We start from the raw sequence: 24,196 nt of genomic DNA on the forward strand, positions 1-24,196 counted from the left end.
AATACTGAATTTGGTAGGTGTCATACGTTAGGAGCTGAAGAAAATAATTAAGTGACCTTTGTAATGGCAAATAGAACAGAGAACATAGAAAAATACAGCGCAGTATTTGGCCCTCGATGTTGCGCCGATCCAAGCCTACCTAACCTACACTAGCCCACTATCCTCCATATGCCTATCCAATGCCCGTTTAAATGCCCATAAAAATGAAGCAAGATGAAATGTAGTACAGACAAATAAACATACAGAAGGAAAAAAAGCAGCTCACATACAATGCATCTGTGACAAGGATATAGAGTTGACAAAGACTTAAGAGTCTCAGTGAACTTGATGGATAATCTGTCCAACCAATGTCCAACAATTAAAACTACAAAACAAAATCCATAAGTGTCCAGATTTGTCAATGAGTCACTTTAGAGACATGGAAATGCAACAGGAGCTGCAGAGAACAGCTACAAAGCTGATCCCTAGTGTCAGGTTGGATTTAGAAAAGAATGAAATTTGGGACCATAAGTTTAAAGCAGCAAAGGAAAGGTTAGGAGTGTCACCAGGAAATTTCGATCTATACCGAGTCTTCAATTTGGAATGCTCAACAAGATAAAATGGAAGAAATAAATCCTAGAATAATTTAGGAAGCAACCTTTTTTTAATTTATTCATTTTGCGTGATATGGGGTCGCTTTATTTATTGCCCATCCCTTGTTGCCCTTGAAAAGGGCATGAGCTGCCGTCTTGAACCACTGTAGCCCACCTGCTGTGGACAATGTCATTAGGGAGGGAATTCCAGGACTTTGATCCAGTGACAGTGAAGGAACAGTGATATATTTCCAAGTCAGGATGGTGAGTGACTTGGACGGGAACTTGAAAGTGGTGGTGTTCCCATATACCTGTTGCCCTTGTCCTTCTGGATGGAAGTGGTTGTAGATTTGGAAGGTGCTGTCGGAGAATCTTTGATAAATTACTGCAGTCCATTCTGCAGATAGTACACACCGCTGTTACTGAGCATTGATGATAGAGAGAGTGGATGCTTGAGGATGTAGTACCAACCAAGCAGGCTGTTTTGTCCTGGATGGTGTCAAGCTTCTCAAGTGTTGTTGGGGTTGTGGGGAGTATTTCATCAGACTCCTGACTTGTGGTGGACAGACTTTGGGGAGTCAGGAGGTGAGTTACTAGCCACAGTATTCCCAGCCTCTGACCTGCTCTAGTAGCCGCTGTGTTTATGTGATGAATCCAGTTGAGTTTCTGGTCAATGATAATCCCCAGGATGTCGAAAGTGGGGGGATTCAGTGATGGTAACACCATTGAATGCCAACTGGATGCTACATTCTGGATGGATTATCTCAAGGAGCTGAACAGCTTTGTTCATACCTACCCTCTGATTTTAGAGCCACAAACTGGCTATTTCTCCTGCACAGGATGCTTATGACATATGAAATTCATGCCCTCCTGTATAACTCAACAATTCACTGAAGAGTACAGTGGACCACAAAGCCATTTTGTAAGAATGAGCTATTCTTGTTGGAACCTGCACTGCACTCTCTCACCTTGGGCAGGAACATACTTTACCTTTGCTCAGCAATTCTGGTTCCTTGCGTCATTGGGTAACAGAGAGACAGGAAGGTTTTGTTCAAAAAGGTTCATGCAAATTACTGTTAGAATGAGTATCACGACCTCTTATTTAACCAACACATCCTGACAGTGACAGTGAGCCAAAACCCACTGTGAACCAGTTACAATGACAGCAACACCTGCAAGGTTACTGAAGGAAAACTGAACAATGTCAACTTGGGACACAGAACATTGGGTAAGAATCTTATTCTATTCAGTCCTACTCCACAGCTGATTAGGACAGAATGAAGTTAAAACAGCATACAAAAGTTAAGTAGTGTGGATAATATTAACCAGGCCAAAGTGATCTCTTGGACTATTATAATCATGAATCAGCAAGTCAAGATAAGCAGCAAACTGCAATAAAAGTACAACCAAACCAAGTGTTTTCACATTGGCACACAACACTAAAATGAAATACAGCAGATTCATCATTTTAAATACAAACTGTTGGTTCAAACTTGCACATTCACTATCTATTACAATGATTTTGCCTGGGGTCAGAGAGGAACTTCCTCAATACTTTCCCCAATTTCGTCTGGACTTTCTTTAATAGGGTTTGGTGTCAAGAGATCATATGATTTTCAGGTCAGGTGGAGTGCCTGTAAGATAGCGTGTGGAATGGCTGAAGAATTAAACAGAGGTCTTTTCAAGTCCATCACAGTTTGCATGAAGTTAAATTGGGTGTAAAGGTCCAAATCAGTATTGGACTGGAACACAGTGAGGTTCTGTCTCGGTCAGCCCAGAGTTTAATTTCACTTTCTCACAGTATCAGAGTAAAAAGCAAATCTGGTTTCAGGCTGCAGCAGCATAACATGAAATGGATTTGCGCTGTTAATGCAGGTGTACAGTAAATGGAAGACTAGTTCCCTGTTACAGAGTATAGGCCACTGAGCTATGCAGTATTCAGTGATAGGAGAGGTTGCCTCGAAAATCAGTTTTCCCTTCTGTGGAACAAAGATGGACTCCTTCACATCAGCACAGTACGGCAGGCCTGAGCCCTGTAAAGCTCAAAGAGATTGTCAACAGGCACAGATTTCAGAACATTACCAGTTTCTGAACCAATATTTCTTCTTATACAACACAAATACAAGAAAAATAGCAGCTATGAAGCACTCACTTGTTTCACAGCAGCCTTAAAAGCTCCAAGAATAGCAGCTGCACCACCACAATCTCTCTTCATTCCTGGCATGGTGGTCTACAAAAGAATATGTACAACATAAATCATACATTTGTGCATTCCACTTCTTCGTACCATGTTGACATTTAAAATAGGAGCTTCTTATGTAAACTCAACATGCATTGACTGCTTCTTCCCACCCAAAACAGCTGTTCACCACTGGAAGAAAGCCAGAACTGCTGTGCAACGGGGAGACAGTGTCCCAATCAGTCCAGGTCAGCACATCCTGAACAGGAGGAATCATCAACCTAATTACATTTAAACACAATGACCCCAGATCCTTACTGTGCAGTTTCAGGTGACTAGCTAAAGTGACAATTTCCATTACAGGAATTTACAACTGAAGTATAAAGTGAAAGAATGAATGAGTTTAAAATAGCAGCTGAATTCAGGATGTGCATCTTAGTCCAATTAAATCCTTTTCGCTAACCCCACATATTATTTGATCTCAATGCGCCAGAAGTAAGGCTGCAGCAGTTTGACAAGTACTTTAGATCCTATCCAAGGTAATAATGAAACAAGCCTGTAGTTTTTTTAATGTGCCTTATCAGCAAGAACTTTGCACTGATTTGACAACCAAAGTCGGTCTCACCCAAGCTAGATCAGAGGTCAAGTTATGAAACGCAAGATACAGACTGCCTCTAAGATTCTCCTTAATGGTAATGGGCGAGTTGTCAGCTCTTAGCTGGAGCACTAAATAATACTCTCATGGCAACAGACTCCTTCTAAGGAACAATGAATGGGGAACAGACATTTATTGGAGTCTTGCAGTGTACAAGCATTAGGGTGCAGCACAGAGTCCTGACTGATCTGCTTGTGCAGTTGTAACTAACTGAGACAGCAAGAAAAAGAGACAATAGTATATATTGGACATGGAAGCCTCATGCAGCTGGGAAATCATTTGAAGCTCAATTTACCTGCTCGCTATCGCCACAACATAAAAGCAGTGCTAGAGACTGTCATGCATTCAGGGCTTAAAAGGGATAGAGGTCAAATGTAAAGTCTACATGTGGCTTTAGGATCCTTTGCACATGTTGACTGACTAGAAATAAATGTGGAAGAGAAAGACAAAGCAGCAGCCAATGTAGATAACAGAACAATCAGCTGAGTATTAGTCTCCCCTTAACAGAAGATCCTTTGTGAAAAAGCAATTGATGGAGATTCACTATATGAGCTGTCAGCATTGAACTAGAACGTGACTTTCCAGCATGGAACTTCAGGCTGCCCGACTGATACTGAGTGAGAGACATTTTCTGTAAAAAATGCTGATCAGCTGTGGTATTGGTGTAGGTTACTTATCTAGGACCACCAGAGTGACTTTCCAATTTGCTGCGGTGTTCATTTGACCTTGACTGGATATCTAAAGTGTAGTTAATTTCTCTACTCCCATCCTCCCTAGTTTGCCTGTCTGGAAAACCTGAACTTGCAGTTACTACTTTTTCCCAAACTGAAAGCTGAAGTAGTACATAAAATGATGAGAGGCGTGGATGGGATGGATAATTGGACCTTCTTCCCCCTAGGGTGGAAATATCAAATGTCAAAGGGGTATACTTCAAAAGGTGAGAGGGGAAAGATTTAAATGAGATGTGCAAGGAAACGTTTTTACACAGAGATTCACTCAACCCCTACTGTCTATACCTGACATGTACTCCCTTCTTTTTCTTGACCAAAACTTCAATGTCTCTGTCATCCAGGATTCCCTACATCTACCAGCCTTGCCCTGCACCCTAACAGGAACATATTGTCTCTGGACTCTGCTTATCTCATTTTTTTAAGGCTTCCCACTTTCCACCCGTCCCTTTACCTGTGAATATCCACACCCAATCAACTTTTGAAAGTTCTTGCCTGATACCGTCAAAATTGGCTTTCCTCCAATTTAGGAACTTTAACTTTTAGGTCTGGCCTATCCTTTTCCATCACTATTTTAAAACAAGCAGAATTACGATCACTAGCCCCACTGACACCTCAGTTACCTGCCCTGCCTTATTTCCCAACAGTAGCTCACGTTTTGTTCCGCCTCTCGTAGGTACATCCACATATTGGAATCAGAATATTTTCTTCTACAAATTCCTCTCAATCTAAGCCCTTAACATCATGGCAGTCCCAGTCTAAGTCTGAAAATTTAAAATCTCCTACCATTACCACCCTATTATTCTTCCAGACAACTAAGATCCCCTTACAAATTTGTTTCTCGATTTCTGGCTGACTATTGGGGCAGTGTATTATGCAATAGCAATAACATAATTATCACTTTCTTATTTCTCAGTTCCACCCAAATAATTTCAATGGATGTACTCCCCAGAATATCTTTCCTAAGTACAGCCGTAATGTTATCCCTAATCAAAAATGCCACTCCTCATCCCAGCTTGCTCCCTTTTCGATCCTTCCCATAGCATCGATACCCTGAAACATTAAGCTGCCAGAAATGCCATCCACATGTTCCCAACCATGTCATGAGTTCATCTGCCTTACCTGTCAGGCCTTTTGCATTGAAATAAGTGCAGTTCAATTTATCAACCTTACCTCATTGTCTGCTTTGTCCCTGCCCGCCTTGACTGTTTGACTTGCTCCTTTTCCTAACTGCACCAATCTCTAATTGATCTCTTTTCTCACTATCTCCTTGTGCACTCACCCCCACTACACACATTCCCTCCCTCCCCCCCTCCCAACTTTACTAATTTAAATCCTCCTGAGCAACTCTCAGAAGTCTCGCTGCCAGTATATTAGTCCCCTTCCAATTTAGGTGCACCCTGTCCTTCCTACAGAGGTTACCTCCACCCCAGAAGAGATTCCAGTCATCCAAAACTATGAATCCTTCTCTCCTGCACCAGCTCCTCAGCCAGGCACTCATCTGCTCTATTCTTACCCTCATCAGCATGTGACACCAGGAGTTACTCAGATATTATCACCCTCGAGGACCTACTTTCCTCTCACTATGTCATTAGTTCCAATGTGTATAATGACCTCCTGCTGGTCCCTCTCCCCTTTGAGAATATTCTACACTTTCTCCAAGATATCCCTGACCTTTCCACTCGGGATGCAACATATCATTCTGATTTCTTGTTGTTGGCCACAGAAATGTCTGTCTGTTCCTCTGACTTAGAGTCCCATATCAAAACTGGTCACCTGGAGCCTGACGGGTCTCTCGTTATGCCAGTATGGACCAGAAACTCGGCTGTCAGCATTACATTCTCCCAGAGAATCCATCACCCCCTACATTTTCCAAAGCAGTATACCTGTTTGAGATGGGGATAGCCACAGGAGACGCCTGCATTAACTGTCAACCACTCCTACTTTTCCCGGAGGCAACCCATCTAGCTACCTGACTGTATCTGCGGTTTTTCTACCTTCCCGAAACTGTTATCTAACACACCCCCTAGCTCCTGTAAATTCCTCATTGCCTCTAACTGCCGTTCCAACCTATCCAAGCAACTCAATAGGAATTGCAACCAAACATGCCTTCTAGAGACATAATCATTAGTAATATTGAAATTCCAATCTCCCATATCCGACAGATAGAGCATTCTGTTAAAGGCCAACTTTGCACTTTAACAGTCTACAGACCCAAAAAATGTGCAGTCTTACTGCTCTCAAAACACTGCTTTAGGATAACTTTGTACCTCCATTTCACATTTTTTTAAAAAACGTTTAATCAAGAGATCTCGTTGCTAATTGTAAATAGCTAATCCAAAAACCCCATTCTACTGACTACTGTAACTTTACAAAAAAAATCAAATTTACACTTTAAAAAGCCATTGAGCTGTTCCCCTGCCATTAGGAGCTCCCCACACAGATTTCTCCAAGGTCAGCTGTGAATTTCACTGTTTGTTTATTTTTTTTAGAACTTACGCCCATACTTGCAACTAAACAGCATTTGCTTAGGAAATACATTTTTTTAAAAGCTATTAGTCTCTATGGGAACCATGAAAATTACTTTAATTTGATTTCCCAAACAGTTTTAAAATAAGCTGAAAAATGAATTAAAATGCTCCCAAAAATGCTCAGATCATTCAATGCAGAATGGGATTGTGTATGGTGGGGGGGGGGGGGGGGGGGGGGGGGGGGGAAGAGTGAGAAAGAGAGAGAGATATCTTCGGATTCGCATCGTGGAAATGGTCCTGGGACGTAGAGATCATAGGGTCCATGCCTGGACAGGAAGGGATACTATAGTTTGGCATCACTGTGGAGATGGAATTGACAGATCAGGGTTGGAATGCAGAATCTGATAACATGAGGGAAGGAAGATGGTAAATGTTTGTAAAACCATCTCCCCAGACTTGAAATAAATTAGTTTAGATTTATTCTTGGAAAATAAATGAAATAGAATGTTGAGAAACTGATAAAACATTTTTTTGGTGTCTCAAACTGGCTTCTTCGTTCATCCCAGACTCAGGGTATCATATAATAAATGAAGTGGAAAACTGTTGATAGAAAGTGGTGCCAAACTCCATTCGCTTCAGATCTTTTTTAATGGAAGAGTGTGGTGCTGGAAAAGCACAGCCGGTCAGGTAGCATCCGAGGAACAGGAGTGTCAACGTTTCGGGAATAAGCCTTTCATCAGGACTGAGGCTTGTGGACCAAGGGGTCTGAGAGATAAATGGGAGGGAGTTGGGGCTGGGGGAGACGCAGCTGAGAATGCAATAGATGGATGAAGTTGGAAGTGGGGGGGGGGGGGTGTTGGTGAAAGTGATAGGTCAGAGAGGAGGGTGGAACAGATAGGACAATTCAAGAGGATGGTGCCAAGTTGGAAGGTTGGGACTAGGATAAGGTGGGGGGAGGGGAAATGAGAAAACTGGTGAAAAACACATTGATCCCATGTGCTTGGAGGGTCCCAAGGCAGAAGTTCTTCCTCCAGACATCAGGTGGTTAGGATTTGGTGATGGAGGATGCCCAGGACCTGCATATCCTTAGCGGAGTGGGAAGGGGAGTTAGAGTATTCAGCCAGAAGGCAGTGGGGTTGGTTAGAGTGGGTGTCCCAGAGATGTTCTCTTAAACGATCCACAAGCTGGCGTCCTGTCTTCCCAATGTACAGGAGACTACATCGGGTGCAATGGATAAATGTGGAAGGATCCTTTGGGGCCTTGGATGAGGGGGGAAGGTGTGGGCGCAGTATTGCACTTCCTCGCTGAGAGGGGAGGATTAGTGGGTGCGTGGACCTGACAAGGGAGTCATGGAGGGAATGGTATCTCCAAAATGCAGATAGGGATGAGGAAGGAAATATATCTCTGGTGGTGGGCTCTGTTTGTAGGTGGCAGAAATGGAGGAGAATAACGCGATGTATCCGGAGGTTGGTGGTGTGGAATGAGAAGACCAGGAGGTTCTGTCCTTGTTGCGATTAGAGGGATGGGGTTTAAGGGCGGAGGTGCAGGAAGTGGGGGAGATGCAATGGAGGGCATCATCGACCGTATGGAAGGGGAAGTTGTGTCCTTAAAGTAGGAGGCCATCTGTGAGCAGATGCGGCAGAGGCAGAGGATTTGGGAATAAGGATAGCATTTTGACAACAGGCAGGGAGGGAGGAGATATAGTCCAGGATGCTGTGGTAGTTGGTGGGTTTGTAGTGGATATCCTTGTTGAGTCTGTTGCAGGAAATGAAGATGGAGAGGTCCAGGAAGGGGAGGGAGGTGTCTGAGATGTTCCAGGTGAACTTGAGGTCAGGGTGGAAGGTGTTTGTGACGCTGATGTTCAACCTCCTCGTGGGAGCACAAGGTAGCACCTATACAGTCATCAATGTAGCAGAGGAAAAAGTGGGGAACAGTGCCGGTGTAGCTGCGGAAGATGGACTGTTCCACGTACCTGACATAGCTAGGGCCCATGCGGGTGCCCATGGCTACCCCTTTGGTCTGGAGGAAGTGGGAGGATTGGAAGTAGAAATTGTTGAGGGTGAGGACCAGTTCAGCCAGTTAAATGAGAGTGTCAGTGGAAGGGTTGGTTTGGCAGGAGGGGAAGAAAACAGAGGGCTTGGAGGCCCTGGTCATGGCGGATAGATGTGTACAGGCACTGGATGTCCATGTTGAAGGTGTTGGGGGCCTGGGAAACAAAAGTCGTGGAGAAGGTGGAGGGTGTTGGTAGTGTCCCAAAAGTAGGTGGGGAGCTCCTGGACTAAGGGGGAAGAGGACAGTATCAAGGTATGTACAGATAAGTTCGGTGGGAAGGAGCAAGTGGAGATGATGGATCGACCAGGGCAGTCAGGTTTGTGAATCTTAGGTAAGAGGTAGAATCGGGCAGTTCCTGGACTATGAGGTTGGAGGTTGTTGGTGGGAGATGCCCTGAGGTGATGAGGTTGTGGATGGTCTGGGAGAAGATGGCTTGGTGATTTGGCAGGGGGTGGGGGGGGGGGGGGGGGTGGGGTGAGGTCATGGTCGAAGGGGCAGAAGGAGGAGATGTCCATGAGTTGACACCTGGCTGCAGCATACACAGGTTGGTGCACCTCAAACTACCACAGCAACCCCCCCCCCCCCCCCTTGTCTGCTGGTTTAATGGTGAGTTTGGGTTGGAGTGGAGAGCTGTACGTTGCAAGGGTGACAGGTTGAGGTGATCTATGTCCAGGCAGCAGTTAGAAATTAAGAGATCAAGGGCGGGTAACAGACCAGCAGAGGGCACCCAGGTGGGTGGGATGTGTTGGAGGAGGGAGAAGGGTGGGCATGAGTCTTAATGGAAAAAATAAGCCTGGAGGTGGAAGTGGTGGAAGAAATGTTCAATGTCACAAAGCATATCAAACTCATGGATCCAGGAGCGTATTATGGTTAAGGTGAGGCCTTTACTGAGGACTGATCATTCATCCTCAGTGAGGTGGAAGTCTGCGGGGATGATAAAAACATGGCAGGGCTGGGAGGTAGGACCTGGTGGGCGGATGGAGCTGGGAGCAGGGGCAGAGACTATCACTGGAGCGTGGTTATAGGAACATGAGTGAGGTCACCAATGGAAGTGACGCTGGCCTTGGGTCAGGGGGGATCGGAGCCTTCGGTGGTACCCACAGGGACGGAAGTGACATAATGCGTGACATCAGCAATGTTGTTATTCTTTTGAGTAACACCGGTGGCTGCAACGGTGGAGGCAGAAGTGATATGCAAGGTAGACTTTGCGTCAGGTCCGGCTGCGGTGGATCTATTGGCGGTGGTGGATCTTCCATTGGTTGTGGAGGTGGTTGTCTTGCCAGTGATCACAGAGACTTCTACATCATCTACTGTATCCGTTGCACCCAATGTGGTCTCCGCTACATTGTGGAGACAGGATGCCAACTTGCAGATCGTTTCAGAGAACATCTCCAGGACACCTGCACTCACCAACCCCACTGCCCTCTGGCTGAACACTTTAACTCCCCCTCCCATTCCACTATGGACATCAGGTGCTGGGCCTCCTCCACTGCTAAACCGTTACCACCTGATGCCTGGAGGAAGAACGCCTCATTTTCTGCCTTGGGACCCTCCAGGCACACAGGATCAATGTGGATTTCATCAGTTTTTCCATTTCCCCTCCCCCCACTTTATCCCAGTCCCAATCTTCCAACTTGGTACCGCCTTCTTGAACAGTCCTACCTGTCCATCTTCCTTCCCACCTATCCGCTCTAACCTCCTCTCCGACCTATCACTTTCACCCCACCTCCATCCACCTATCGCATTCCGAGCTACTTCCCACCTCCCCACCCCTCCTCCCATTTATCTCTCAGCCCCCTTGGCCCACAGCCTCATTCCTGATGAAGGGCTTATGCCTGAAATGTCGACTCTCCTGCTCCTCGGATGCAGCCTGACCAGCTGTGCTTTTCCAGCACCACACTCTTCAGCTCTGATCTCCAGCATCTGCTGTCCTCACTTTCTCCAAGATCTTTTATAGTGAATAAGGCGACTACAATGACCATTAGCCAACTTTGGTAGAAATTCTAACTAGAAAATGCTTCCTCAGTGGAATGTAAATATTCATGTGCCTGGGTTTCCCGGAACCTGTCACACTGAAACTCCTACCTTCCCTTTAATGCTCAGGCCTCCTGTATCATATACAATGCCTTTGCCAACCCAGGCGATGGTCTGTGTAGCACCTTCAGGTAAGTAACTGAGAACTGCAAGTGCAGGTGGAGTTTCCGCTGCCTTCCCAACACCATATATACCTAGAAATGATCAAAGAAAAGCAAACATTAAACTTGACTCCCATTCTCAAGTCTATTACTGCTCCTACCAAGTACTGACTGCACGTTATGAAAGAATATATCTGGTATTGTTCTTCACAACTCAAAGACAGGGATAACAGAATACAAACCTACCTCCGAATCCTTGCTCCTTCAGCTCCTCACCCCGGATAATGGTGGGAACAATCCCCAATGCGTCCCCAACCATCTTTATTTCCTGCAAATAAAATATCAATTAGAGTAAGTAAAGTTTTAATAACAGGCTCTGCTGTTGGCCTGATAAGTGCACTACCTGGCATAGATTTGAGTCATGCACATGATTCAATGCCTGGTTGGCTGGTCAGCATGGACAACACTACAGCCTTGGCGCTTGAACTAAATAGAGAAAAAAAATCATCCACAGTTCCTAGACCTGATCCTTAATCACTAAAGAACACACCTTTTTGTTTTCTTTTGCTTTGGATTACGGACCAAAATTGAACAAAGTAGCAGTTTTAAACCAGGATTGTGGAAGGAGATACTGCTCTTTTAAAAACAAGTTATTGGAACAATATTGTGAGTTGCGTTATGACTGTTGCTTTGTCCAAATGGTGGGGAAGGATGTTTGAGACCCAAGCGCACCAATGCTCTGTGTTCAAGGCAAGTTTTACACTGAGACAGACTGTTGATTGGTCTGTCAATCAGGACCAGAGCGTGGATCAGGAATTATAAGCATGACAACATCTGTCTGATTGGCACCTGGGCAGGTGAACTGCCTGTAATGTGAACAATACAGTGGCAGTAAGTCACCAGACTGCAAAAATACAGCATTCCTCTCTCACACTCTCTGGAGTAAAGTAAGCAAGCTCCTCTCTTGAACCATCTGCTATAAGCTGTTGCCTCTAACTAGTGACTAAGAAACTGAACAATTAGTGTGACAATTGCTTGTATCTTTAGCAAAGAACTGAAAGGACCTTGTCAATATGATCAGAGACTAGAAGGGCTTGGAAGAAGAAAAGGGCACCTCATCAAATCCTGTGGACTGCTGCTATTGAACTATGTTCTCCCATATTTTGTCTATCTTCATCCATTACTTCTAGGTGTGTGCGTGTGCGTGTGCGTGTGCGTGTGCGTGTGCGTGTGCGTGTGCGTGTGCGTGTGCGTGTGCGTGTGCGTGCAGGGTTTTAAGCGAGCATAAGAGTTTAAGTTAGCAGAGTTAGAAGTTGAGAATTCACATTTTGTTTGCCTGTGGTTCAGATTGATTTGCTGATAATAAACAGCTGTTCTTATTAAGCAGATATCTGCTCAGTGTTTTCTGTTAATCAGGGTCCATCAGATATGGAAATTGGGGATTTTGAATAAGTTGAATAAGTCCAAAAATGCGCAGGTTAGGTGAATTGGCCATGCTAAATTGCCCGTAGTGTTAGGTGCAGGGTATATGTAGGGGAATGGGTGGGTGCGCTTCAGTGGGTCGGTGTGGACTTGTTGGGCCGAAGGGCCTGTTTCCACGCTGTAAGTAATCTAATCTAATCTAATCTAAATCTTTCAACTATTTTTGGGATGACCCTGGGAGTAATGGGACTCAAGAATTAGTGCACTTTCCCAAGTGGCTCGTGACAGTAGATGTCTTCTCAAAAGTAAAGGATTTTGTGGAAGTTGGGTGAAAGCAGATTTGCACTCTGATATTGCCCATCGTCAAATACCTTTCCACAGAAAACTGTCTGGGACTCACATCAAAAAATGGTCAACAGATCAATGGTGACACAATACTGGGAGTATAATGAGTCTAGCTGGAAGAGTAACCATGTCCCAGTTGTGCCTCAGTCCCTCTGGGTATTACCACTGAACTGCATGGGCTCAACATGTGCCATTGGGTGAATTCACAGCAGAGGCTTTCACAAAATTCCAACAATTGTAAACATCAAGCAAAGACTGCACCTTGCACTGCTAGAATATCAAATAGCAATGAATAAAGAGCAAACACTTCATATAAACCAAGCTCATGGTCCTTGAATAATTCTCAGCTCCATTATCAAATGGCAGCAACACAGAACTAACCACCCTACTTAAAACATTTGGCCTTACAAAACTCATACTGGAAGGGATTTATCATGAAGTTTCTGCCGTCTGATGTATAATTCCAGGAAGTGACCACTGAGTCGTGAATTGGTTCGGTGTCTTATCATGTACCCCTCTTAGTTCCATGGTCTTTAGCGGTCTATTGCCTAAGTGACCAATAATGGTTTTTCAATCACAACTTGGAAAATCAGTTGAGACAATATACCACGGTCACTCACCTCGAGAAAAATATCAGTGTTCATTTCATTGCAGGGTGTGTCCACAATGCGAGCTGCAAGACGGATTCCATCAGCAGCACTTGCTAGACACTGCAAATAAGACAGCACATGAGTGAGGCAGAAATCCTGACAATGTCAAAGCAGCATCTTGTACAGTTACTGGTCACCAACGAGTTGAGAACAGTTTACTATGTGATATCATGATGCCAATGATGTAAGATCAACCCATTCATCAGGTGTGACTGTACAATCAACTTGCCATGGCATCACATACAAATCCAATGTTTTAATCATGACTAAGAGAACAAACTCTATACCCCCAAGTCCCTGGGTGTCGAAGTTTAGTGCAAATCTCAAACATATGTTAGATGAGATTGGCTAAATTAAACCTTTGTACTAGCCATGGATATTCATGGGGACCACTCCTCACACTGGCCTTCAGATACAAAAAGCTGAATTACATCTCTCTAAAGGACAGAGAGATGCCTATGGTCTTTTGGGACTGGAATGAAATGAAAATAAAGACTGTTCATTCTCTCATCCTCAGGAAACATACACAATTTTTTGAGCATTGTAGACTTAACATATCTTTACCCCAGCAAGGTATATAAAGCATTAATCATGGCTGTACCTGGAGGACAGTCATTAAAGATAACAAGGATTTGTCTTAACCACTACTGCTAGGTACACAGGATCACAACAACTGCTCATGTCAGGAGAAGTACTAACACAAGCCGGTTAGTTGAATGGTCTGCTTCTAAAGATATAAATTGTAACTAACTAAAAATGCTAAGACACTACAAACAGTAATGGAAGGGTGAGGTACTTCTGTTTTATCCCTAGCCTTACAAAAAAAAGGGGAATATTCACTGGTAACGTTGAGCAAACTCAGGTTGTTGTCAATAATTGTTTCAGTATTTCTTAAAACTGAACTGAGAAGGAAAATTAAAGTCACAAGACAAATTCCAGAACACAGACGATATAAGCAGCAACTTCTAGATCACATGGCAAATTAAAGTATGGGTTTGAAATCCATATAATTGGAGATGCTATCACTGAATCATTGCAACAAGGTCAGCGACTGAAGCAACTCATCAACAGTTAAGAAAAGGTTGGTGGCTAAATAAAAAGGGAATAAAGGGATGTGGTTGTATAGTAGAGTCAGGTTAAACATATTTCTCTGCTTCCCCCATCACAGGTATTGCCAGGTCTGTTGTACATTTCCAGTCTTTCCTGTTTCCTGAAGAAGGGCTTATGCCCGAAACGTCGATTCTCCTGCTCCTTGGATGCTGCCTGACCTGCTGCGCTTTTCCAGCAACACATTTTTCAGCTCTTTCCTGTTTTTATTTCAAACTTCTAACAGCTGCAGTATTTTTGCCTTCTCTATAACTCTGTTGCTTTGATTTCAATGTAATTAACCCATATATTATAAATACCATTTGAAAACCTTCACAATCACAGCACCAAGTTTAGCAGAAATCAGAGTTAGTGTTCAGGTCAAGTGACCCAGCTTCAGAACTGACAGCATCCGTCAGTTCTTGCCTAGATTTTCTGATCAGTTACCTCAAGTGTTGCTTCCTCAATGGGGCCATTGTTCTGTCCAACCAGCAGGAATTCCACTGTGACCACACGTTTGTCTGTACGCCTCGAGGCACTGGATCGGCGGGAAAAGAGTGGGAATGCCCTTGCAATCGCACAACCAGACGCAAAAACGTCAGAGCGCTCGCATACCATCTTAAAGGGAACAGGAAACCACATCAACACTTAAGTTTTGTTACTTCAATTGACTTACTGTCTTGCTTATTTTCTAAATGTTCCACTCCTTCTTCTCAGTATAGATTGTTCAAAACCATATACGCAAGCAGAAAAAATCATACATGCAAGCAAATCTCAAGCTACAGAAATAAACATTATCCAATGTCCACTGACTTCTTGCCTTTTTCTGGGACAGAATGTGGGGAAATCAGGAGAACAGACCCATTTGATAAAGTTTCTGGGTGAGTGGCCCAGAGATAAAGAACTTCCAACTTAATCCTTACTTCCCGTCTTATCTGATTGAAGTAGCAGCCTTTGCATTGAAGGACCATCAGACAAGCCTTCAACAGGAAGTTAACCCTCAGTTACTTGTTTCCATTAATGAACCAGGGATGAAGGTAACTTTCTATCCTTTCCAGGATAGCTGAAGCAATTTATCAAAGCTCTTTAATTAGTTTAGAGCAAGTCTTGAAACCAAGTCCTTCTCTTTTTAAGTTCTCAACCTACCCTCATGCCTCAAAGTCCCTGGCCTTTGCTAGGATATTGTTCCAAAACACTGACAGCCTTTTGGTATCTTACTTTGCATCCATTCATCATGGAGAAAGTCAGGACTGCAGATACTGGAGATCAGAGTCGAAAAATGTGGCACTGGAAAAGCACAGCAGGTCAGGCACTATCAGGGCAGTGAAGGACTTACGCCCGAAACATAGACTCTCCTGCTCCTCAGATGCTGCCTGACCTGCTCTGCATTTCCAGCGCCACACTTTTCAATCCATTCATCAGGTGTGACCCTGTATAATCAACTTGCCATGGCATCACATACAAATTCAATGCTTTAATCATTACTAAGAGAACTAACTCTATACCCCCAAGCCCCTGGGTGTTGAAGTTTAGCGCAAATCCCAAATATATGTTAGATGAGTTTGGCTAAATTAAACTAAACATAAAGCAGCAAGTGAGATCAGGACCAGGTATAGATACGATGCTGCCTTTTCCACAGCTCATACTAGACAAGGAACTGATGGGTTGGGTAAGAATGAGAGGAACACCAGACACAGCACGTAAGTCAGTAAGAGTACATGAACAAGGGACCAAGAGAATAAACGAGACTGCTCCTGTGAGTGCAAGTGTACAAGGTAGATGGGAAAGTGTTTCTCTGTGTGGGAGAGTCTAGGACATAATCTCAGAATAGGGGTTCATACATTTAAGACACAGGAGGAGGAGTTTGTATAGCGTGTACTAAATCTGTGGCTTTTTTTAACCGCACAAGGGGCTGTTAAGGCTGGGTTGTTGAGTATATTGAAGGCTAAGACAGATGGATTTTTAATCAGCAAGGGAATCAAGGGTTTTAGGGAAAAGGCAGTAAACTGGAAATTAGCATCATCAGATCAGCCATCACTGAACAGCAAAGCAGACTGTGTGTGTGGAGTGTGAGTGTGAGTGTGAGTGAGAGAGAGAGAGTGATTGAGTGAGAGAGAGAGAGTGATTGAGTGAGAGAGAGAGAGAGTGATTGAGTGAGTGAGAGAGAGTGATTGAGTGAGTGAGTGAGAGAGAGTGATTGAGTGAGTGAGTGAGAGAGAGTGATTGAGTGAGAGAGAGAGAGAGAGAGAGAGAGAGAGAGAGAGAGAGAGAGAGAGAGAGAGAGAGAGAGAGAGAGAGAGAGAGAGAGAGAGAGAGAGAGAGAGAGAGAGAGAGAGAGAGAGAGAGAGAGAGAGAGAGAGAGAGAGAGAGCGCACTGAAGGAACATTAAGCACAGATTACGTCACAAACATCAGTAATTGTGAGACCAATGTTCAGGTCAGCCAAACTAAATGGAAAAAAATCAGGTGAAAGCACACATATCCACAGGATCGATCAAGGCTCCTGGTTGGACAAGAAACCCATAAGAGTAACAATGCACCAACAGTAGAGAGATACAGAATCAGAAGAAAATGCACACAAAGAACAAAGGCTCGGAAAATTCATTTTTTTGAAGTATCTAAATTCTAGTGCTAACCATCTACTGAGCACACTGTAGACATCACACAGTCACTGATGAAAAATCATTATTTGTTTCAAAAGAAAATTTAGTCACTTGCAATTTACAGTTACAAGTAAGTGACTTCAACAATTCTTAGTCAGTTACAATGATCCTGCTTTGACTCCCGACAGTAGTGGCCTCAAAACAGCAGGCCACATTATTAGGACAGAAAATAACAGCAGGAAATGAGTGTGCTCCTTGAAAAACAGCTTCATAACTTTAAACTGTAACGTGCACTATCCAAACATTAGATATTTAGACAAAAAAAAATTTCAGGAGACCTTGGCAAACATTTCTATTCCAACATCCCCACCTTTCCCCATCCCTCTGAAGTGTGTTCAGGCAGCAGTAATTACCAAAATACAGCGATTCACTCCTCCAGGTAGGCAGCTTCGCACCAGACGGGTGAGGAACGGTGCTGCTGATGGGCTGTTGTGCCGACTGACTCGCGATGGTAAGGCAGCCACTGTGGCATACGTCAGGTAGAGGGGGCAGTTATCTGTGGGGTTCGGGTTGAGAGTGCCCAGTGCCGTCTGCCAAGCCTACAGAAGTGAAACAAAGACTTATCTTTATTTCTACCCTCTCATGACCCCAGGAAGACCCAAAGTGCTTCACAGCCAATAAAGTTCTTTGGAATAAAACAAAGAAATGCGGATGCTGGGGATTTGAAATGAAAACAAAAATTGCTGGAGAAACTCAGTGGATCTGGCAGAATCTGTAGGAAGAAAGCAGAGTTAACGTTTCAAGTTCTATGACTCTTCACCAGAACTTTGGAATACTGTTGGAAACATCACAATCAGAGCAGAGCAAGGGCCCTGAAAAAGCAAGGGCAATCTGTTTAGTGATACGGGTTGAGGGAGTAATATTGCCCTGGACACTGGGAAGAATTCTCACACTGTTTTGCAAATGGTGCCAAGGGTTTTTATGCCTACATGAGAGGGCAGAGGGCTGCCAATGAACCACTATTCCAGCCCACGGCTTTCAGCACGACTGTGATGTCGAATCTGAAGGATGTAACCTGCAGAATATCGGCATCGCTAATGCACCAGGATTACAAGTCGTTGAGTCCAAGGCTATGAACATACATAGTACAAAGTGTCTCTTGCTCCAGGCTCTGGATGTTTGAAACTGGAATGCTTGAAGAGACAGAGGGATTTGGTTATATCCAGCAATTACATAAATTGCGCACATTTTCAATGGAAAAAGAGAAAGGATTGAGCAGTGATATTGTTACTGATCGTAAAACACCAAGATAATACAAAGCACAACAAAATGTTTCAGGTTTTGTCCAAAACAGTAAAACCACAGGATCCAACCTGCACTGAAGGAAAGGACATTCAAATCTAATCTGTGGAAACACTACAGAGAATAATCAATGGAACAGACTTTTGGGAGACAATGGAAGCAGATAGCACTGACTTATTTGAGCATTATTAAAATAATTTCAAAAAGCAATATTTTGGGATTTTCATTTTGAGTAAAGTATGGGGAACATGGCATGATTAGAAGGATCAAGTGACTCTTGGACTCTCAGTTTGCAAAATACTCCACAAATCTCCTCAAAACTCGCTAACTCCACAGCTAAGGATTTCCATAACTCAGATCTAGGTCTCTTCCAAATTCATAGTGTGTGGTGCCTCCAACTTAAAGATTTTCCAACCATTGCTCTCAGAGGTGAGATGGATCAACGTATAGCAACGTGTGTGTCACTCCTGGTGTGGTAGCTGATGTTGAACGCTGTATCACTAGTGGGTGACACTGCTGACACTGGCTCGCTGATGAACTTTCCTGCTTTCCCAGCTCAGCTGCAGGTCAAATATGGACTCTGTTGCTTCTCAAGGGCTGATCGGTTTTAGACTCAATGACGTCTGACCTTAGAGTCTCAGCTTCATCAATGGAGCTAGGAGAAAGTGAGGACTGCAGATGCTGGAGATCAGAGCTTAAAAATGTGTTGCTGGAAAAGCACAGGTCAGGCAGCATCAAAGGAGCAGGAGAATCGACGTTTTGGGCATAAGCCCTTCTTCAGGAATGAGGAGGGTGTACCAAGCAGGCGAAGATAAAAGGTAGGGAGGAGGGACTTGAGGGGAGGGGCGTTGGGAATACGATAGGTGGAAGGAGGTTAAGGTGAGGGTGATAGCCCGGAGAGGTCAGGAAGAAGATTGCAGGTCAAGACAGTGGTGCTGAGTCTGAGGGTTGGGACTCAGATAAGGTGGGGGGAGGGGAAATGAGAAAGCTGGAGAAATCTGCATTCATCCCATGTGGTTGGAGGGTTCCAAGGCGGAAGATGAGGCGCTCTTCCCCCAGGCCTCTTGCTCGTGTTGCCATGGTCTGGCAATGGAGGAGGCCAAGGACCTGCATGTCCTTGGCGGAGTGGGAGGGGGAATTAAAGTGTTCAGCTACAGGGCAGTTGGGTTGGTTGGTGCGGGTGTCCCAGAGGTGTTCTCTGAAATGTTCCGCAAGTAGGTGGCCTGTCTCCCTAATATATAGGAGGCCACATCGGGTGCAGCGGATGCAGTAAATAATGTGCGTGGAGGTGCAGATGAATTTGTAACGGACATGGAAGGATCCCACGGGGCCTTGGAAGGAAGTGAGGGCGCAAGTTTTGCATTTCTTGTGCTTGCAGGGGAAGGTGCCGGGAGTGGAGGTTGGGTTGGTGGGGGGTGTGGACCAGACAAGGGAGTCACGGAGGGAGTGGTCTTTCCGGAACACTGATAGGGGAGGGACCCCTGGTGGTGGGGTCTCTCCGCGACTCCCTTGTCAGATCCACACCCCCCACCAACCCAACCTCCACTCCCGGCACCTTCCCCTGCAACCGCACGAAGTTTGCGGCCACACCCCTCCAAGGCCCCAAGGGATCCTTCCATATCCGTCACAAACTCACCTGCACCTCCACACACATCATTTACTGCATCTGCTGCACCCGAGGTGGCCTCCCCTACATTGGGGAGACAGGCTGCCTACTTGCGGAACGTTTCAGGGAACACCTCTGGGACACCCAGACCGACCAACCCAACCACCCCTTGGCTGAACACTTTAACTCCCCCTCCCACTCCGCCAAGGACATGCAGGTCCTTGGCCGCCTCCATCGCCAGACCATGGCAACATGACGCCTGGAGGAAGAGCGCCTCATCTTCCGCCTAGGAACCCTCCAACCACAAGGGATGAATGCAGATTTCTCCAGCTTTCTAAATTCCCCTCCCCCCACCTTATCTCAGACTCAGACCCGCCTTCTTGACCTGCAATCTTCTTCCCGACCTCTCCGGCCCCACCCCCTCTCCAGCCTATCACCCTCACCTTAACCTCCTTCCACCTATCGTATTCCCAACGCCCCTCCTCCCTACCTTTTATCTCAGCCTGCTTGTCACACCCTCCTCATTCCTGAAGAAGGGCTTATGCCCGAAACGTCGATTCTCCTGTTCCTTTGATGCTGCCTGACCTGCTGTGCTTTTCCTTCATCAACTGAGCTCCAGGTATCACAACTGGATTTGTAAATGTACCATCTACCCTTTTGATAATTCAGATAAGGATGTAGTATGTTCATTCCAGTGTTGACCTCCTCCCTTTGCACCAGTGAGCGCTGTCTTAGTTCCCCCTATCACTTTGAGGGTGTATTTGATTGGTAGAGTTATCTTATACTTTCCTCTGTTCAGTAACACTACAGACACGTTATGTCAGCCTCAAAAGCTGCAGACCTGAGTGCAGTAAGACAAGTAAGACAAGGTCTCAACATTTCACAAGAGACTGACGTGTCTTTGAGGTAACCACTGTTCCACGCATCGCTCGAACTCTCTGGAGGTCAATTGTGTTCCACTGTCGCATGTTATTCCCCTGCTCAGTGAACAGATCATGCACTGTGGAAATAATCATTGTGACTCTTAAATTATTTACCTTTTATTTAGAGGAAACGTGGCATTTCATCAGCAACCACAATATATCACTTTGGTATACATTTAGAACAAATCTGTTTGACGGTCATGGGAGTACTTCATCATTATAACCTCTTTCTGATGTTTATTTCTGTATTTCTGCTTTACATCGGATGGAGACATAACACTGAGTCTTTGTTAAAGCCTTTCCTGTACACAGCTGATCTGGCTCAGAGCTACCATTCCTTCATTCCACCTCGATCAGTTACTGACAGAGCACTTACAACTCTATTTTGCTGGTGTTACAGTCACAAGGTGATGCATCTTTATATCTTATCCTCGGATCACATGTTCCTCTTGTGAAGTCAACTGAAAGGGGCATCTGCCAACACCATTCCCCTTCCCAGCTTACATTTCATTCTGCACTCGTAACTCTGAAGTAAACCTCATCAAACTTGATGCAGATTGTTCCGTTGATCTGCTCCAAAGGACAATGATCACTCTCCCCTTTGCAATGTCGCCATTGAGTAACCAACAAGAACTGAATGACAATCATTCTCTATGTTGGTAGATCTGGTCTCAGTTGATGCTAGGGCTTTGGATATGAATATATCAAGTCCTAGTCTCTCCTACTAGCGGAAACATCTTTTAAGTCATCGAGTCACACAGCAAGGAAACGGACTCTTTGGTCCAACCAGTCCCTGCCATGTTTCCCAAACTAAACGAGTCCCACCTGCCTGCGCTTGTCTCTTAAATGTTGACACTGTACCTGTATCCACCACTTTTTCCTGGACATTCATTCCACATGCAACCCACCCTCTGTGTAAAAAGGTTGCCCCTCATGTCCTCTTTCTCCTCTCACTTTAAAAATAGCCCTTCTGTTTTCAAACTCCCCCACCCCAGGAAAAAGACCCTTATCATTCTCCTTATCTATGCCTCTCATGATTTTATAAATCTAATTAAGGTTACCCCTCAACCTCCGACACTCCAGTGAAAAAAGTCCCAGACTTTCTAGTCTATTTTTATAACTCAGACCCTCCATTCCAGCAACATCCTGGTACATCTCTTCTGAATCCTCTCCAGTTTAGTAATATCCTTCCTATAACAGGGTGACCAGAACTGCACACACTACTCCAGAAGAGGCCTCGCCAACATCCTTTACAACCTCAACATGATGTCCCAACTCCTATAATCAAAAGGTCTGAGCAATGAAGGCAAGTGTGCTAAACGCCTTAACCACCCTGTCTACCGGTGACACAAATTTCAAATTTGCTCTTAATGTATTTGTAGAATCTTTTTGGAATCTTTATTTGACAAGGCTATCTCATATCCCCCTTTGCCTTCCTGATTTCCTTAAGAATGCTCCTACACAGTTTATACTGTTCAAGAGATTCAGTTGATCCCATTTAATAAGTGATTTTTAAAGAATTCTTGACTAGAACCTCAATATCTTTATTCATCTATTGTTCCTAAGCTTACCAGTCTTGCCTTTCACTCTAACAGGAACACAATGCCTCTGAACTCTCACCATCACACTTTTGAAGGCCTCCCACTTGTCAGTCATCCCTTTATCTGCAAGCAATTTACTCCAATTAACTTTTGAAAGTTCTCATTTTATACCCTTAAAATGTGTTCTACTCCAATTAAGAACTTTTAACGAACCAATTAATGATCGATCACAAGTCCCAAAGTGTTCCCCTACTAACAGTTCAGTCATTTGCTCTGCCTTATTTCCCATGAGAAGGTCAGGTTTTGCTCTAATAGGAATATTTACATATTGATGAAGAATATTTTCTTGAACACATTTAACAAATACTTCACCAACCAAACCATGTCCACTTTACTCTCACCTCTCAGTATTCTGTAAGTTTCAGTAAGATTCACCCTCACCCTTCTCAACTCCAGAATATTCAACTACTCCTCAGATGACAAGCCTTTCATCCCAGAGTTCATTCTTGTAAACCCGCTCCAATGCCGGGACATTCTCTCTTAGATCAGGGATCCAAACCTGCTCACAATATTCCAAATGCATTCTGACCAGAGCTTTAGACAGCCTCAGCAGTACATTTCTGCTCTTTTATTCTAGTCCTATCGAAATGAATTTGCTTCCTAACTGTCAACTGAACCTGAGGAGTCTTAGTTCAGGATTCTCTTAAGTGTGCTTCAGAGTTTCAAACCCTTGCCCCATATAACAAGGTTTAGCTGTCTATTCTTCTGAAGTGCATAACCTCACATTTTTCTCCACCTGCCACTTCATTACCCACTGTGCTAGCCTCCCTGCTTCCTCAACACGACCTGTCCCTCCACCTATCTTTGTGTCACTGAAAGTTAATCTGTGATAGTGACCATGATACCAACCATGTTACATCATTGATTGCTGCAAAAACTCATCTGGTTCACTAATGGCCTTGAGGAAAGGACAGCACATTAAAGTAGATCTGGAGTCATATAAAGAGCAGACTTCCTCTACAGTGGACATTAGTCTAGCTTTTAATGCCAGCTTTTTTTCATTAAGTTCATATTTCACAACTCACCATGGTGGGACTCGAATCCATATCCCCATAGTTCTAGCCTGGATTCAAGATTACTAGTTGAATGACATTATTGCTTTGCCTCTGCCTCTCAGCATCAAATTGTGCAGTGCTCCAAATGAACTGATCTCGTAGTCTTTCATCTGTGTCCTTAAATTCATATTTTCCAGGTGTACATTTCAATCATGTTATGCAATTGCCAACAAGCTGACTTGATTCCTCCCTCAGCTTTTAAAATTCATTTCCATACATCCCATCTTTTGACTTTGGCTGGAGATGTGTACTGCTTCCTTTAAAATGTTGTTTGGGTTGCTACTGTCATCTTCACCCTCTTCTAGCTGTTAAACAAATGTAGCACTTTCTGCCCTTCCTAAAAATGGCACAGCTGAACCTTCCCTCTTTTAGAAGCCACTAATCATCAGTCTGCACTCTTGCTTATACTGGTCATGTGCCTCCAGGAATCATTAGCTTCCTAGTTCATCATGGGCTGGAATTGAACATTCAACTCTCTGCCACTATTTTGGGTTGGTTATTCAATCCAATTCAGTGTCAAAATGGTTTAAAAGGTTTGGGCAATATGGCAACCCCAATGCATATCCACATAATAGTTGGTTCGTATTTCTTTGCAAACCATATAGCATACGACAACTGTGAAGGAAGAAGTCAAATTAGGTAGACTTTAACTTTTTGCGTCAATTAATTCTTATCTGATTAGAGTTTTACAGGCATTATTGGGGTTCTAAGAAATGTACTTTGACCATTTGAACTGTGAACAAGTCATAAATAGGTCCTATGAAACCTCCTGAGCTGGCTGTAACCTTGACTTTACATACTTTTGATAACTG

General features: G+C 44.2%; 1 protein-coding gene across 1 annotated transcript in view; it reads right to left on the reverse strand.

Annotated features, from left to right (window-relative positions):
* npepl1 (aminopeptidase like 1) overlaps positions 1–24,196 on the reverse strand; it is a 40,083-nt gene that overhangs the window by 14,742 nt on the left and 1,145 nt on the right. Inside the window, exons 2-7 of the mRNA XM_072556842.1 lie at positions 17,311–17,496; positions 14,743–14,913; positions 13,180–13,269; positions 11,039–11,120; positions 10,743–10,885; positions 2,725–2,802 (exon numbers count right to left, since the gene is read on the reverse strand). Of these exons, the coding sequence (XP_072412943.1) occupies positions 2,725–2,802; positions 10,743–10,885; positions 11,039–11,120; positions 13,180–13,269; positions 14,743–14,913; positions 17,311–17,496 (750 nt within the window). The remainder of the gene's footprint in view (positions 1–2,724; positions 2,803–10,742; positions 10,886–11,038; positions 11,121–13,179; positions 13,270–14,742; positions 14,914–17,310; positions 17,497–24,196) is intronic.

Source organism: Chiloscyllium punctatum, chromosome 37, assembly GCF_047496795.1.
Source record: "Chiloscyllium punctatum isolate Juve2018m chromosome 37, sChiPun1.3, whole genome shotgun sequence".
Taxonomy (NCBI): domain Eukaryota; kingdom Metazoa; phylum Chordata; class Chondrichthyes; order Orectolobiformes; family Hemiscylliidae; genus Chiloscyllium; species Chiloscyllium punctatum.